The sequence below is a fragment of the Gallus gallus genome, chromosome 5 (genome assembly GCF_016699485.2).
Source record: "Gallus gallus isolate bGalGal1 chromosome 5, bGalGal1.mat.broiler.GRCg7b, whole genome shotgun sequence".
Taxonomy (NCBI): Eukaryota; Metazoa; Chordata; class Aves; order Galliformes; family Phasianidae; genus Gallus; species Gallus gallus.
In genome coordinates, this window is record NC_052536.1 from 13,892,090 (window position 1) to 13,909,478 (window position 17,389).

A 17,389-nucleotide genomic window follows, 5' to 3' on the forward strand; every position below is an offset into this window, starting at 1 on the left:
ACACCTTTTCATTCTGAGTTATCTCCTTTTTGAGTTTAGAAGTGTGAAATAATCAAACTTCCTTTAGGTGCCAGACTGGTTCTCTTGGTTCTTTTCTTGCAAAAACACGTGACCTTTTGTGTGTTGTTTCATTTTGTTTTTCAGCTTTTGTTCTGTAAAAATAGAAACTCGTATTCTGCTAAGAGCTCCGAGGAGCCCTGTAAGTGGCCAGGAGCCCACGTAAATACCGAGTCACCAAAGCGTCCTTACTGCAAAAATCAGGTGCTTCTACCCACAATGGTAGAAGAGGGAACCATTTGGGACCTGGTTTAGGTTAGAAATGGTGGCTTGTTGGTGCCAGTTGTGGAGGAATTTCTTGAACGCAGGCATCTACGGCTGAGCTTTGTGCATTTTATTGCTGGTAGAAGAGAACAGGACTCTTGAACATGACTGAATGCAGAGGTACGTTGCCAGCCTGGTGAAGAGTGCCTGGCACTCTTGTTGGCGTAGATGTTGTAGACATAAGATGAGTCCTACACTAGTTGGAATGGCCGACCATCCATTCCAGAGTAAGCGCAGGACAATCAAATCCCAATTCTGAGCCGCCCCTCTGAAATGCTGCTCGCTGGATCTCCTGTAGTCGTGGAGTTTTGGGTGAAGCCATTTTTATTGTGTTGATCAGGCCTTACTGTGGCATGGGGATGAGATCAGAGACATCTTGCTTGTGCGTAGTGTGATGTTATGAACAGCCTCCTGTGCTTTAGTCCTGGGAACCATCGCTGTCACCTCTCCCACTCACCGCACCATCCCTCCCCAGGCCACCGAGCACTTGTAGAACATCATACTTGGGAAGGGACAGAATGCCCAGCTTCTCTCTGACTTCTCCGCTTCTGTCTCTCTGCGGATTTACTGGTTGGCAATTAGAAGGCTCAGTTCTCCTGTAAGATACTGAAGCAGTACAACTTTCCTCTGCAGCGAGCCCTATGTACAGTAGTTAAGTGAGCTGTGGATGCCTGTAAGTGATGCGCTCTCTGGAAACTTTCAGTGTTCCTGTCCTGCTTGGTGATGTAGGCTGTGGTCATCCTGGTTGCTGCTGCCAAACGGTGCCTGCGTCACACTAGGAGTAAGAGCTGCCAAAGGAAGTGGGTTCTGGGAGGGAAACGGAGGGTATTCATTCACGAGAAGCAGCAGCCCATGTGAGCACCTGAGATGTGTTGAAAAGAGCATGGGGACAGACAACCAGAAAGGGCAAAAAACGTAACAAAAGCAGCAGCTGTGCTCTCAGCCTTCCTCATTAATTTCTTATGAAGGCGACTGTTAGGTTTGTTACTCCTTTAAATTATTAGTGGTTCAACTATGAAGAACTTTTGGAGACGCAAATATCTTTCATCATACGGCCTACCTAACTGTGTTTAACATTGAAGGGGTGGGACCAAGACTCCATGCTTCTAATGATTGAAAAAAAATTAAATACCATTGGAAAAGTGCCATCTCCCCTTTTAAATGAATCACAGCGCAGCTGAGATGAAGTTGTGTGTTCCTTAGCCCAGTGCTTAATTAGGGCTTTCATTTCAATTCACATGTTTTTGAAAGATGTTGATCTCATTTTTTCCCCTCTCCTGTAATGAGCTGTGTGTAAGTTGTTTTTTTTTTTTAGCCAGTGGTTGGAGAGGGGGAAAGAAACAAAATGCACCAAAAGGGGTGCAGTTGTTTTGTGTGTTTTTTTCCTACACGTTGGTGGTTCTATGGAGGGACAGAGGGGGGACAGAGGGGAAAAATAGAAGGGAAAAAAGAGCAATGTAGAAACCTTGAATATTGGTCTACTTTTACAAACTGCTGGTGACCACGCAGAAGCGTGCTTCTTACTGGCCTTGGACAGCAGAAATGCCCAGAGAGGTGGTGGAGTCACCGAGCCTGGTGGTGTTCAAAGAGCATTTGGATGTTGTGTTGAGGGACATGGTTTAGCGAGAACCATTGGTGAAGGGTGGATGGTTGGACTGGATGATCCTGTGGGTCTTTTCCAACCTTAGTGATTCTATGATTCTAAATGGAAGGAAAAGCTCAGCTGCGGGAGACATCTCCCCTTCCTGGTCCCCACAGGTAACTGAGCTGGCCGTGTGAGCTGGCAGCTGCTGTTCAGAGCTGCGGGTGGGGACGTGAGGACGTGGTTTGCACTGCCTGTGTCAGAGGCAGAGTCCTGATTCAGGTGCAGCTCAGAACTGCAGCGTTTGCTGTGCTATAGAAAATATGCGTCTTCACTGTCAGTGCTTATCCTTTCCAAGCTCCAGTGAAACCGTCCCTCTGGGATAGCTGATGAATAATTGGGAATATGGTGTTGCAGAAGAGGGGTGATGCAGGCTGCAGAGCTGTGATACCATTGTCTGATCACTTGTGATGAAGTATGGTACTTTTTGCATGTACATATGGTCCAGGATGAGTGTGGGAATAGATAACTCCTTTCTCCTGTGAGAATCTTCTGTCTCACAGTGATGTGCAGGGATTGATTTGGAAACCAAACTAAAAAACAAAGCACTTTCTGTGTAGGCATACTTAGTGTGGGCAGTACTAACAAAGTGGAATTTTTGCAGTCACTTTTCAAGAATGTAGCAATTTGTCTTGTGATAGTGTGATAAATGATTCCATCATAGATGAATTGACAAGCTTGTGTTGGCATTTTGGATGGCGCTTAGATATTCTTACACTCAGTGCTTTGAAATTAACAAGAAAATACTACTAATAACCCTTCTCTTCCTTGATTCATAACAAGATCAGAAAGAAAACAGCTTAATTTTGGCATTGGCTTTTGTTTGTCAGTGATGGTGCAGTCATCCTAAACATGTTCGTGAAACAGGATACAGGTGGGTAGAAGCAGAGCATGTTTGCTGGGGCTGCCTCGGCTCACACAGCCAAATGTGTGGCATGTGCGTATTGACAAGGCTGAAGCAAGTGTTTTGAAAATAAATCCATTTCTATCCTACTTTAGGTTGAAACTGTTTTCAACAATTTAGCCCAGTGTGTGGTATTTATAAGTAATTAACACTACCTAATACGATTAGCGCACAATTCGGAGGAGGGAAGGGAGAAGTGAAGGCAGGGAGAAGGCAGTGTGCTGGGAAGGGGCTCGTAGGCAAACCATGTCAGCTATTTTTATCCTGTGCTTGTTCCTTCTCCCTCCCACAACTTTCCATTGTACCAAAATAGTTCAAAATGTTTGTGGTTCAGGGCAACTGACATCACTAATTGTCCTGCTGTGTCTCGCTGAATATTTCTGTAATGGGAGGTGATTTCTTGTTCAGTGACATCCACTGGGCTCTTGCTGTGCTACTTGGGAAGGACAAAAGGCACTGTGGGTCTGCACCATCTTGTGCTCCGGCAAGGTGTGCCTGGGACATGGGGCTTTGTGGGTAGCTCTTGCATGCATCTGAAAGCATGGTGGATGGGCTTTTGGAGATCGTTCTTTCACCCGAGTGACCTGGCCCAGGACAGAGCAGGCTGCAGGGGACTCACCCAGCCAGGGCAGGCCCCATCCTCAGCTCAGGCAGGCAGTTCCCTGTGTGCACAGATAGTCAAGTTGCTTCTGGTAGGGGCTGCAAAGTTGATCTTGTTTTGCTTGAAGCTCAGTCCCACTGCAAGCTGTCCAATACCTCTGTCGAAGGCATCTAACAGCCTGCTCTCCTTCTGGAGCTCAGGACTTGAAGCTACATTCTGAAAAGAGGCTGTGTCTCTTGAGCAGACCTGTGCAGCCGGCATGCCTCCATTCCTTGGGATAGTTGTCAGTTCATTCGCTTGTATGCGCTGCAGGAGTGTCACGATCCTGGTGTGTTTATGAAACCTCCTGAACCACATACGGCGTGCTAGCTTAATGAAGAAGATGGCCTTTCTTCATTCAGAGCTATTTCACAACATTGAGCCGTGTTTTGGTTACGTGCTCTACATCCGGTGAAGTGGTAGCCAGAGGGGGATGACTGCTAAAGTTCCTCTGAGTGTCGAAATAACCCTGCGAGGTATCTTGAGAGCCTACTGTAGGATGGGCGTCTGCCTGAGGATTAACAGCGTTTTCCTCTGTTTTAGGAGCATGAGTGTCCTCCTTGTCTTCTTCTGGAAATTCCTTGTGGACAATTTAGAATAGATTTGATTGTAATGTGAAACTTCTGGAATCATGCACCCTTCTTTTATCATGTTTCTTTGGTATGTGGCTGTTTCAGAGTAGGGCTTCCTCTATGATTTTAGCTACTGCTTGTTTCTGACTGGAAGATGGTTTCACATATAAATGCACCCAAAGTATGAGCGTGCAGCATTCATCCTTCTGGGAGCTGACTACAATTCCTGGCTTGTCTCTACTTCTTCTGTTATAATAGCCCATTTTTTTTCTGGTACTGCTCTTTATGGAGAAAGAATCTATTTCACACATGAAGTTTTTATCCACTACTCCGTGGTATCTTCAACCGTCAGTGCACCCCGAGTAAATTTAAAGCAGGGGGAAAAAAAAGTCCCCAGAAGAGCTTTTCTCTTTTGATTCTTGATGGTCATTGCTGAGAGGTGCGCTGTTAGGAACGCAGTTTGCTGGTGGTAGTTGTCATCTCCATAAATAGGTACGGCAAACTGTCTCATTTCCTATCATATATCTTTTTCCTTGACTACACCGAAACTGAGTTTGATAAAGTGTTTTTTTGCTGAGGAGTTCTTCCTAATCTTTTTTCTTAATCCCTGGTGCTGTGGGGCTCAACAGAATCTTAATGAAGACTTTGGCAAATAGCTCCTAGAGAAGATGAAACTCTTTCCTTTTAAGATCTGCCAGCATGTAGTCTCTGGAAAGAGCAAAGTATCGGATGTATGGGTTAACCCTTTCCTTTTTGAAGAAAAACTGCTTGTCAGAAGTATTGGAGCCCATTCACAATGGAGGTAGGTTGTTTGAGCTCGCCTGAAAATGCTGCTCTGCTGATTTTTCCAAGTTAATTTCATTCTGGTACTGAAGCCAGTGTAGAAGTGCTTTTGCCCAGACAACAGGGATTGGCTGTAGCAGCTGCTCCCCAGGTGGAAGGAACATCGTGGCTGTCTCCAATTCCTTATATTCTTAAAAAAGGAAGAATCAGCAGTGAGTGCAGCTGTCTGTCCTCAGGAAGGCAGATAGAGACGAAGCATAAAAGGCTTCTAACAGCTCCATGTCTGAACAAAATAATCCCAGCAGGCCATAGAGAGTTGGAGTTGATTAAGAAAGGCAGCTTGGGATTCTTCATGGTGACTTCAACACTGAGACGCCAAGGGAGATGACTCTGTGTCCTTGCTAGCTCCACTCACGCTAGATACTTGCCATGCTTGCTATTGATTCCAATGTGACCACGTATCCCAGATTCAGAGCACCAAAGACTTCCAGAGGCGCGTGCTGAGAATCAGCAGTTTGCATTTGGCAAGATGAGGGAAGGGAGGTTTTTGAAGTCGGTTGTTCTGCTTCCCGACTGTATGAAGTCCTCAGTTACAACGTTACTACCCTTTTATTCAGAACTAACATGCAAAGGGAAGGAATCAAGTTAGGGCTAGGGTTGAGAATGAAGGGGAATTGCGTTGTCTCAAGTGAAATACTTGTTTTTCAACATTCAGAGCCTGTCTTTGTGTCTAGTTACATCATCAGTTGTTGTAACGAGTCTGTGTACTGATTTCTGTTACCAGCTTTCTAAGGATTCCCACTGATTTTTGAAGTGGGGACTTCGTATTGAGAACTGAATCACCCAGTGATGGTAGGAAGCTGCTCTCTTGAGAGAGTTGCTCCCTCGTTAGCAATCATCTTTAATTTCTTGACAGTGAAGCTACTAACGCAGCTGTGCACCAGTCAGCAGGGTTACCTCTTTACAAAGCCTCCGTGATGTGCCTAATGCTGCCAGGAACTGAAGCGAGCCGTGCAGGCTGTGTCTGAAGGGAGCTGGTCATAACCACCCCTTGATTTCAGGTGTGATGCTGGGTTAGAAAGGCTACTGTAAAAGCACGTCTTCACAGCGTGTTTGGGTAGGAACCTCAGATTCTAGTCTGTGCCAGTGTGAATGGGGGAACTGCAAGTTCACACAGGCTGTTAAAGGTACTGCTTGCCGTTTGCGTGTGCAATGATTCGTCTTCCTTGACCCATTCCTTGGTTGCACTTTCAGCATTTAATTAAAAGAATGAATTGATATTTCAGGAAGCCATTGAAGGTAGCACTGCAGGTTTGAATATACGTTGTTGTTTCTTTGTGATTGCCAATGGATCAGTATGTGTCTATAAGGGTGCTTCTACTTCAGCTTTTCCTTCTCCCTCGCGGTATTCCGGAAAGTAATAAAGCGGGGTCAGGAATCGCTGCTGTCTCACGGGCTAATTAACAGTGGTAGATCTAACTGTACAAGTAATTAAAATAGTATTCACCCTACTATTTTTATCAGCCATTCAAACATTCTTTGAAACATTATTCTGTGGGGCTCATATATTGAAGAGATGTCTTCTATTGTACGTAAAACAAAATTTCAGCACGGTGGGGAAATGCTGAAGGGGCTGTGTGTTACTGATGACAAAACCAAGCAGGCAGCGTTGCATCACTCTCCTGCCGAGTTTAAAAATTACCCAGTGGCTGGATTAGCAATGTTCTGTGTGCATCTTTCGTTAATGAAAGTCAGCTAATGAAGATAACGCTTCAATTCCTTTTACCTCCAACTCTTCTCCTACGCGGTGAGGAGATGCAGTTTGTGCCTTCTCACAAGGAATTGCTTTTCCTTTAGCAAGACAGTTGTATTAAGGCCAGAAGGTACTGTTCTGTTATCACAAGACCTGAGGTGTGCCAGGAGGGGTTGGATTTCCCTGAACTAACTTTCTTCTACGTAAAGAAAAAAGTCTAAGAGAAGTGTGAAGGGGTAAAAAAAAATAAACCCATTCTTGATCCTTAAAGCTGCCATTAGTGAGAATTAACAGTGACCTGTGGTAACTTCTAGCAGTTGAATATCCTTCCTAATGAAAACGCCATACATCACTTAACATGTAAGCTGTGGCTTTTTCAAGCTTGATACAGTGGATCTGAATTTCAGGTGGAGCTGCTGCTTCGTGTTGGTCTTTCTTTGCCCAACCTGTTCATTAGCTAATGAGCTCCTCACAGCTGTGTCTTGGTGCAACAAGCTGCACATGTGTGCTAGCACAAATACTTCAAGAAGTAGTTCACAGGTGCAGGCGTGCAAAATTGTCTGTGAGTAGTGAAGACAAGCTATAGTTTTTTCCCCTGCTATGTATCTAAGACTTTACTGAACTTGTTGTCACCGTTCCCAACAGCAGCAGCCAGCATAGCCTTCCAACGCAAGGCACGTTTTGTGCCTCCATCACAACTTGCCCGGTCCTGCCGGAAGTAACAAAGACAGCCCCTTGCTGTTCCTTGCCTCTGGGGAGCGGCGGTGAGAGCTCAGCTGTGAGCTGACATGTCGCACCATGCTGAGAGGTATTTCTCTATTGGGAGCGCTGACTCACAGCGAGCGTTCCCATTAACTGCTTGGGGACTGCGTCTTGCAGCCCACATTGCCACCTTTCGTACTGCTTGGTATAGTTATAAAATAGACCTTAAAACCCTTTTGTGCTTTTAGAAAAGTTCAGAACTACAAAACTCAGTTGACAATAAGTTGACATTGTACGTACCTGTCCTCCAAATCATGGTATGTGGGTAAGGTGGTGAGCTGGGCTTGCATCTCTAACACACGTCCTTTACTGTAGATTTTTGTTAAGATATGCCAGTACCTCAATCTAGTTAGCACTGTGAGATGGATGAATGTTTCTGTGGGCAAAGGGCTGTGAGGAAAGTCAAACAGTTGTGTACAAAGACAAACCTGTCTGCAGCCCGGTACTCCGAGCAGAGCAGGCTGTCTGCAGTTGTGTATCTTGGGCTATATAGCAAGAAGGCTGAGCGCTAAAGCCAGGTTTCCATGGTGAAATAATTCCTAGCTATTAAAGCACAGTTCTACTCTGAAAAGCAACTCTGTGCGAGCTACGTTGTGAAGTCTCACATTTACGAGGCCAGGAGGGTTCCAAATCAAATTTGCTCAGAGCAATAGAAAAGATACCTTTGCAATCTGCCAGCTCTACGGTTTGGGTTGGAAGATAACAAGTAGTGTCTTCAGTGGTTTGTGTGCTCTGCTGGTGAACTCCCTCCCTGCAAAGGTGGACCGAAATGTACTGCGTGTGCTCTCCTGGGGAGATAACAGGGTTGCATCAGAATAACCAGGGGGAGTGGTTGCTGCCAGAACTTGAATGTAATCATAATGCAGAAGTCAAAATAAGTTTTAAGTGCATTCCAATGGAAGATTGCGGCAGAGAAAGTAGCAACAAAAACATAAAAATCCCTGCTGAAGTCGATCGGTATGTCTGAAAGCACACAGGCAATAGGTATGTTAATGAAGAAGTTTTCACGTTTTTACTGCAGTACATTTTCTCTCACTTTGCAGAATCTAAAAACTTGGGGAGATACAGGCGTATTTTGTTGTTGCTAATTGGATGGGTTTTGGTTTTTCCTTGTTCTTTGGAAATGGTTTTTTTTTTTTTTTTTTTGGTCTCCAGAACTTCAAATCGTGTTGAAAAAGCTATTCTGAATGTTGTAACTTCCTTGCATTCAAATTTTGGTGCACATTACTTGTTCTCGTGGTTCTTTTTCACAGCTCCCTCTGCAGCATACAGTATCTGCCTTTGTCTGCTCTCAACTGAGAGCCCCTTTCCTCCTTTGCCTGTGTGTTCTAATTGCAGAAACTCAAGCTATGCTGTAGGTCTCTGCCTCAGGTGGAGATATCGGTCCAGTATAAAACACACACACACACACACAGCTATTTATCTCTGCTGCCTTTAAAAGGACGTAACCGATTCAGATACAAATCTTCATATATGCAGGTATCTGTGGTTAGGTGAGATGAATCCTATTCCGGTAGGAATAGGATTGCTTTCTCTCTATATATGTAGCAAACCACGCCATGGATGGTTAAGAAAGAATTTGTGTTGCTACAATAGGAATGACCTTTTCCTCTAAGAGGGGAAAAAGTGTATGGTAGCATCCTGATGGCTTTGAAGCTTGTGTGCCTGGGAACTAAAATGCGCTGCATGTTAACGAGACAAACCCCAGAACACAGGGCTCCAGCTTGTGTTTGCAGCTGAAGAATTTCAGAAAGGGCCGGGCAGAGATGCAGTTGGAGAGCTGCCCTGTGGAATTTCACAGCAGAGCCTCTCTGCTCCCTTTGTGCCCCGTGTGCTCCCGAGGTTTGCTCTCAAAGTACCCTCCTGGGGGTGAGCTGCTGCAGCAGGGGAGAACACCGTGAGAGACGCGTTTCCAAGCAGCTCTTTGCTCTGTTTTGCTCAGGTTTGGGTTTGCTTTGTCAGCCAGCCAGAGCTCACCCGCACTTGGAGGGTTATAAACAAGAAGAAAACACCCCAATTCTGTCACACTCTGGCACCTATGATGCAGTGTTCTGCTCTATGCTTTGTTCTAAACATTGGGTACGTTAGTCGTTGCAACATTCTGAATCTGTGACCTACTGCATCTCTTACAGCAGTCCTAATTTGGCTCCATACAGCTCTTGAGTATAAACATTAGGAAAGATTTGTGTCTTTTTACTTTCCTAATCCTCAGATTACCAAAAGCCTGGACTGTACTGAATCACTTAGGACAAGAATTTTGCTGAGACTTAGCTTTGGCATCTCATGGTTTGGCTATGTGAGGGCATTTTTGTGTATAAAGGTAGAAGAAGCAGTTCAAAATGAAAATGAACGGGATAAGATCACTTTCTGTCCTTCTGCTGGTGAATGCTTCCTTCTAGATTGCATCCCTTGCTCCCAGAAGTAATCTGCACTTGTACCATGCGTGGTCATGGGGCTCTGTCCCCATCAGCCCCTCCCGTTTGCTCGCTGGAGGAGTGCTGGTCCTGTGTGAGGGTCCTGCATGCAGGAGGCCCTCCTCAAAGGCAGATGGAGAGCTCAGGTCCAGCCTCTGCTGTGGGGAGGAGTTCTGGCAGGTATGCCTGGAGAAGAAGGGAAACTCTAGTCCAGCGTGTTTTTACCACAAGAATGCACTCTGCGCATTTTTGTAGTATTAACCAAATTGTTTGCAAGCCTGGCCATGTCTCTGTATTCCTTCTTCCCAGAGTTGCATTAGAGAGAAAACAGGGAAGCCTGAGCAGAAGGGAAGGAGCAGCAGCAGTACCCAGCCATCAGCAAGGACCTGACCGTCCCAGCGCTGCACTTCAGAAGGCGGTTACCGTGCGGCTGCCACGCTCTGAGGGGCAAACAGAGCTGACGCCAGGGGTTAGCAGGCAAAGGGTGCAGGAGAGAGAGGTGTGAGGTGGGCGGGGATTCCTCCAGAAATAAGGGAGAAGCCTGCTGTCCTGGAGACAGTACTGCAGGTGCCCTGTGTTCTCCTTGCTTTGCCAACAGCACCAGCTGGAACTTAGCTTGGGCCTACAGAATTGTTCAGGGCTTTCCGCTGAGAAGCAGCATTATAAAATAATGTTATGGCATTTGTCATCCTTAACATGCCTGCCATGCCTTGGCACCGACTGTTTTCAGCTCAGCATCCGGAGGCTAAGCAAAGATTCCCTTTTAAGGCAAAGAGCCACTATGAGAATCCAGGAGAAAAAGTTTCCCTGGCATGTAGGGCACATTCTTCTTTCCTCCTCCCCTTAAATAAACTATTAGTAACTTTTAAAAACAGAACAAAAATGAAGAAGCAGGACCAGAAATGCTGCCAAAGACATTTTATTCTGCGCAGCCTCCTTGGAGCTGCACCGTACGCCAGCCCTGGGACCAACCCGGGGCAGGAGCTGGGAGGAATGGAGCTGAGGTCACAGGGGTCTGTCAGATAACCTGGGCTGAGAGGCAGCACAGACAGTCTGAAAATGCAGTATCTTTCCTTCCTCAAGCCCTGGAGAGACGGTCTGACCACAGCAATCTGTGAACAGTTGTGCTGCACGATGCAGTGGCTTTGGGCTTGCATTCTAATACCTTACACGGTCGGCCTCCCTTCCCATGCTGATGTTTTTCTCTTTCCCAACCCTGAGTGTGTACGTGTACACCCAGGGTTTGTGGTCTGGCTGTGCTGGCATGTGGCATTTTGGGCTAAAGGCTTAGCACCGGTCTTGGTTAAAGCAGCTTGTGGGGACTGCTGAACGTTCCCCAGACAGATACTGAACGTGTATAGTTTTAAAGGCAAAGAGAAATGCAAATATTCTCTCTCCGTTCCAACTATACTTCTGTTACAGATGAGGCTAATTCCAATTTTCTTGCATCGTGTACAAATAAATAAAGATGTTGAATTCCCCAAGGGTGATTTTAAGGTGACTGCAGCCTTTAAGCCTTCAGTCGTTGCACCCACCAGAGGGGAAAGGACTGTGGACCACTGTTGGAAATAAGGATGGCCGAGGTAGGAAAATGGACAGCATTTGTGGCTGTGGTGTAAAAGCTGGTGGTAGCCTGCTGCTTTGTTGTTCTTGGTGGGTGCTTGTCACTGGGAATCAAATCTTTGCTCTTAAAACTGTTTCCTTCCTGCTGTGAATAGGTTCAAGGAATAGGTTCAAGGCTCCCACAGTTACGCAGAACATTCTTATCCAGAAATGAACTGATAACTTCTTTCCAGTAAACCATTGTGGGGAAAAAAAAAGAGAAGTAAACCTTAGAGCAGTTAGCCTGCTTCTCCTTATGAAACACATGGATGGCCGAGAGCTTTGGTTTTCTACCCTTTGCAGAAGGGGAGCATGTTAGAGGAGAAGAGCTTTTGTATATTTTAACGTGTTGTATTTCCTCTTCTGTTCCACCCAGCCCCCTTAATTCCTTACACTAAGAAGGGAAAAGGGGAGAAACTGCCATGAAAATACAACTAAATCTGAGTTACAACCCCACGTTCACTGCAAAATAGAAAAACCTCAAATTGGTCATAAGGACTGCCTGAAAGATACTGTTCAAAGGTTGGCTTACCGCCCCTCTAATTCTGTGTTGGCCTATGTTTTAAGAAGCTACCCCCCAGCCTCAGATCACCAAGAAAGTAGGTTTGGCAGGAGTACTTTGTAGTACTTGGGCTGTGGAGGCTGTTTTAAGACTTGACATTTCAGAAAGAAAAGAAAAAAAATACAGGATGAAAACCAAAGGCAAAGATAGCTTCATATATCTGCTAACTTGGTAGTACAGAGGTAACTGTAGGTGAGGTGTAATATGGTGTTGCTGTTGGAGACTGTAAATTCTCAAAAGACAGCTTTCCACAAAGACGTTGCAGTCGGTATTGCGGCATTTCAGCCCTAACACTTCATGGCTTGTGAACCATGCAGATTGTGGAGCACAGAGTGGGTACTTGAAAGTAACCCCCCATGGCCCCATTAACCCTGCCTCTGCCAGGGGGTTGGAAGTAGATGATTTCTAAGGTCTCTTGCAACCAAAGCCATTCTGTGATTTTGTAACATTCCGTGGGCATCTTATTTATTTTATCTTCCTTAACAGAGCATTCTCTTTTTGTGCCACACTTGTATGTGTTCCTATGAACGCTGGGCTCTCACTGTGCTCTTGCCAGCACTGAGTATGTCACACCTAGATTGTCACAGGTGGGAAGCGCTTGTAAATTCCTTGGGGATTCCTAGGATGGTACCAATCAACCTGGAGTAATAAATGGCATCGATTATTGAAAAAACATTAGCCACCAAATCAGTCTCTTCATTGTGCATGTTTCATAATGTGTGGCAGTTCTGATCCTTGCAGACGTGAGGTGCCTTGTGCATCCTAAAGCCTGCAAACGAGGAGCCATTTGCCACCTAAAGCTTGCTGGACCTGTTTTGTTGATTTTTCTAATGGAGATCAGCATATGTGAGACCTGACTGGAACCTGAAATTGGTGCAAGATCCAGAGGGCACGAAGTGGCTGGGCTTCGGTCTGCAGCTCTGGCTCCTCGCTGCAATGGGGGTTTTTTGGTCGGGTTTTGGTTCTGTTGGTTTTTTTAAGCTTATCCTTCCCAAGTTACTCCTGTGTGCGGTGCTTGTTTCTGGAAATGAGCAAACAAAAAGCCTCCCAGCCTTGAATATGCCACATAAAAAGGTGTACAGCAAGACAGCGGTTATGGCAGAGTCGGACAGCTGGAATCCTCAATAGGTAGAGATGATTTTAAAAGGCATGATCAGTTTAATTAACCACTGTTATCTCTGCTGAGGTCAAACTTGTAATAAGTAGGGCCCATATGACCAAAACCTTGGATACCTGGTACGATTGCAAAGTGATGTGAGCTCAGTCAGGCTGGGGAGCGTGTCCACGCTGGTCCACGTGCTGTCCCTGACCCGTTTCCAGCTAAATCAGACTGCTTCCCATGTGCTTCAATCAAAACAAACTGTATCAGTTAAATCAAAGCACATCTTTAGTATTTGTACCATTAGTAAACTTTGAATCTTAAAGACAGTTCTTGCTATGAGTTGGGAATAGTACTTCTCTCCTATGGTTTTAAAACTAATACCTGGATAGTGCTTTGAAGATTCTTCAAAGAAGGTTTTTTTTTCACCAAAAAACTATCGGGCATCTGATCAAGAGAGAAATGAGAGAGATAAGGAAAGGATCTTGATTAACTGAGCGGGGATAATAAAGCAACCTGAGAAACTGGCATTTGTACTTGAATCTTAACAAGGCAGTTAGCCCAGGAAGATGATCGTGGCCCAGCAGGCCCATTACTCACTGGGGTTATCTTATACCTCTCCTGCTCCAGTGAGATCCAGGCAAGTTTCCAGCCGCTGTGTTTTCTCAGGTGAACACAAGGCTGGGCATGGAAGCCCAGGCAGTAATGAATGTACTCAGGCTGAAGCTGGTTTGCTTAACCTTCTGTTATGATGCTTCATGTGTGCCACCTCTCTTTCACCATCCCTTTTCCTTCTCTGGGTCTTCTTCCTGGATGTAACTTGGCCCATGGCATCTTATAGGAGTGCCTAAAACCAAACCTATCCTGAGACTTATCTGAAGAATTAATTAGCACTCTGGTTTACCTGTCAATAAAAACTGCTGAGTGCTGCCTCTCCTTGGCTTCCCTAAAGATGTTCTTTCCTTGATTAATAGTCAAGCACCAATAGTAAGGTTTTGACCGACCTCCCCATACTGCCATGTAACGGCCATTTCTTCAGCTGCACTGGGACTACATTGATCTGGCATACCACGTGCTAAGACGCGTTTAGCAGAATTCTCATTGTTGTTAAGGACAGAAAGACAGAGGTAAACACCAGTTGGGACTTCTGCCGGCTTTAGGATGTGGGGTTTGTTTTCTTTTAGGATACTGCCCTTCTTGTGGTCTTATGACATTGAGTTCCATTTTCCAGTAAACGGACTACAGGTGATGGATTTGGGTGTTTCCTGAGTAGAACAATGCAACTCTGCTGTTTTTGACACATTTCCTTTCATTGAAAGCAGGATGAATGAATTGTTTCTGAATGTGCTGCTTTATGTTTGCTGCCATAGTGTTCCCTTATAAGGGTGTTTGGGACAGCTCAGAAATGGTAATGCATTATTTCTTGTATTTATGTACTTTAAAATATTGAAGAAGGCCTTTTGAATGTAAACACTTTGCAGCACACAACAGTAGTAACGGTTGCTTCTCTTTGCGTGTTTGGAGTTGGTTCCAGGCAGGTGGTGGTTTCTTACAAGCCTTTGAAACAATGGTGAACTTGGAGGGAAAGGAGAGCAGAAAGAAGCTAAGTTGTCAACTTCTTGCTTTTTAATAAATGTCTGAGCTTTGGTTTTATGGAACACTACTGTTGCTTGTTGACTCTTGATCATATGCCGTCATGATAAGATGTTTTCTCTGTACTGTTGTATGCTCCAGCTTTCTAAGTCTGAAAAGAAAGTGCTTTAGTATTGACTATTGTTGATAGTTTCTAAGCTAAACCAATGGTTTTGCAACCCAGACTGAGCATGATTAAATTAATTAGTGCTAGAAAGCCTGACATTATAACCAGGGCTCTGCCTGAGGAAAGATGTGCAGTCCACTTCAGAACTCGGCATTGTTAAAACTGGCATATATTTTTGTTTGTAGTTACAGCGTTTGAGCCATGTAATATCCCAACCAAACTGCACGCAGGTCATGAAAATCTGATCGTAGAAACAAATCCTGTGGTCTTGTTTTAATGCTCAGCAGATGCTAAAAGTTAAGAAGTTTGTGCTGCAGATGATGCTTTGACATTCAGGTTTCAACTGCGTGAATTAAAAACCCTTTCCTATCGGTGATCACGGGCCTCGCTGCAGGTTTTGTGATGATACCTGTGAGACGGGTTCTGTCTTAAACGGAGGCGAAGCTTTGGAAAGGGGCAGGGCATGGCTTCCTTCAGGAAGCTTCTGTTTGAAATGATCCCGTTCCAGACTGAGGCAGTTGTGGAAAGACTTACCATCTGTTGAAAGATGCAAAGTGGCTGCATGTCCTAATCCAGCAGAGAACTGACGTCTGTGTGGAAATGAGCTTGGGTGTGTTTTGGGTTTTCCTTTCTGGCACAAGGACTGCTCATAGTCGTTTGTGTTAGCAAACTTGTGGGAAAGATCTAGCGCTGAATTTTGGTTTCTTTCCTTGAAATGTCAAGAAGATGCCGAAGTGAGAATGAGGTAAACACAGTCCGCTTCTCTTTGCTGGAAGGTCTGCCTCAGTCTCCTGCATCCAGCTTCCTCCCATGCTTTCCCTCTGCAGTCTTGGCTCTATGACAGACTATCTGTGACCTCTTTGTCTCTCTCTTCCCTCCTCCTCCTCCTCTCAGAAGATTGCTTTTTGCTGACGTGGCACAGCCCTGACCCGGGACTCTTGGTTTAAGTATCCTGAAGTAAAGCAAAGGTACACAGTCTGTTCTCTCCATGCTGCTTCTCTTCTCCCAAGTGGTTAATGCGGTTTTTCAAACCAGTCTTTTAAATTGAAAGCATATTCTGCCTGAGTGTTGCTCAATTATAACTCTCATTTCTTTAAAAAAAAATCAACTTATCCATGGATGTCTGAATCCTGCTCCTTTCCCCAACCAACCAGTTGAAAAAAGCCCAAAGTGTGCATTCTGGTAGACATTAATAATGCCTCTCCAGAGGTCCAACAGGTATGAAGGTGCTACTCGGAGCATACCAGGCTTGGTTTCAGCAGTGTAGGAGTAAGGCAGCTTACATTTGGAATTAAGCAAATCAGTGCCCTCGAGTATTTTTTATTAGCTCGGGGCCAAATGTGTACTACCAAGTGGATTTATGCTGTTTGCTGTCAGCGTAAGGTAGTTTCAAGTCTCAATATGGCAGTCCTGCAAAAGGAACAGGACAAACGTGTTGCGTCATATATTATAAAGTCAGGTTACAGATTATCAAACAAGACTGTTCTTTCTTGCCGTTGTGTTTTCCTTGGGTATTATTTCAAGCTCTCTGAAAACCTGAAGCCTCGCACCCAGGCATAAGTGAAGTACATCTTTTATCCTTCTTTAAATACCTTCAAGGCCCTTCTGCAGTTCCTTCATGGACGCTTCTTTCTTATCTCCAGGTCACTTTTAGATGATGAGGTTCAAAAGCAATCTTGCAAATATAAGGGTTTGAAGACAAGAATGCATAGCTGAGAACCGGGATCTGCCGGTCTAAGTAACTCCTCCGTCTTAGAAGTGTTCTGCTTTGAAATGTCTGACTTCACATGTCCTGGGACATCCCTTTGGGCAGCAGCTGTGTGAATTAGTCCAGATTGCTTCATTAAATCAACCTAAGGGATATATATCTTGTAGGCTTCATTTGGATTGGAAGGCACTACTGTGGAAAAAGGAGATGACAGAAAATGTGGAAGAAAAGCAGCTACACACTGAACCGGTTGTCTTAAGAGCTGCTTTTAGTTTATTCTCCTACTGTATATGTAGTCTTTAAAAAGATGTTCGTGTCACAGGTGTCCTCTCTAACTGTGACGTTACTCATGAACATGTAGAAATACAGGGGAACCATCTTTTCTGGACTGGAGATCTCCTGTGGTTGTTCCTGCACATCCGTGACATGAAAATACGTTGTGAGTGTGTGCGTATCGTGCTGCTGCTGTAAGTTTTCCTTGATGACGGCATTCCTTTCTCATCTTGAAGTCACCCTGGTGGGCAGGGAGAAACGCAGCGAGGCTTAATGAAAGTTCTAGGTGGTGAACAGTGACAGTCCTGGTGACTGAGCCGTAGGAAGTTACGGCGTGCCTCTGCCTACTTAGTGCAGTGCTGAAGATGGGGACCGTGAGTCATTGTGCAGTAGGCTTAGCGTGCGCATCAGTGCAGGGCCCTTCAGGAGAGAAATGCAGATAACTGTGCGTTCTTTGGGAAGAGCACTGAAGTGTGAGACGCCATTCTAGGAAAGATGTGCAACTCAATCATAAAGCAAAGATCGAGTGTGTATTTTGGAGCATGTTTTGAAGGGTTTTTTTTAAAGTGTGCTAAGAGCCAGAATGCAAGACAGC

General features: G+C 45.0%; 1 protein-coding gene across 8 annotated transcripts in view; it reads left to right on the forward strand.

Moving 5' to 3' along the window:
* Positions 1-17,389, forward strand: part of MOB2 (MOB kinase activator 2) — a 112,323-nt gene that overhangs the window by 83,199 nt on the left and 11,735 nt on the right. The window contains exon 1 of one of the 8 annotated variants that reach the window (XM_015286691.3): positions 1,716-15,558. The exons of the other annotated variants lie outside the window; for them this stretch is intronic. Within the exon in view, the coding sequence (XP_015142177.1) occupies positions 15,554-15,558 (5 nt within the window). The 5' untranslated portion in view covers positions 1,716-15,553. Of the gene's footprint in view, positions 1-1,715; positions 15,559-17,389 lie in introns of those variants that run through there. 8 annotated transcript variants of the gene reach the window in all.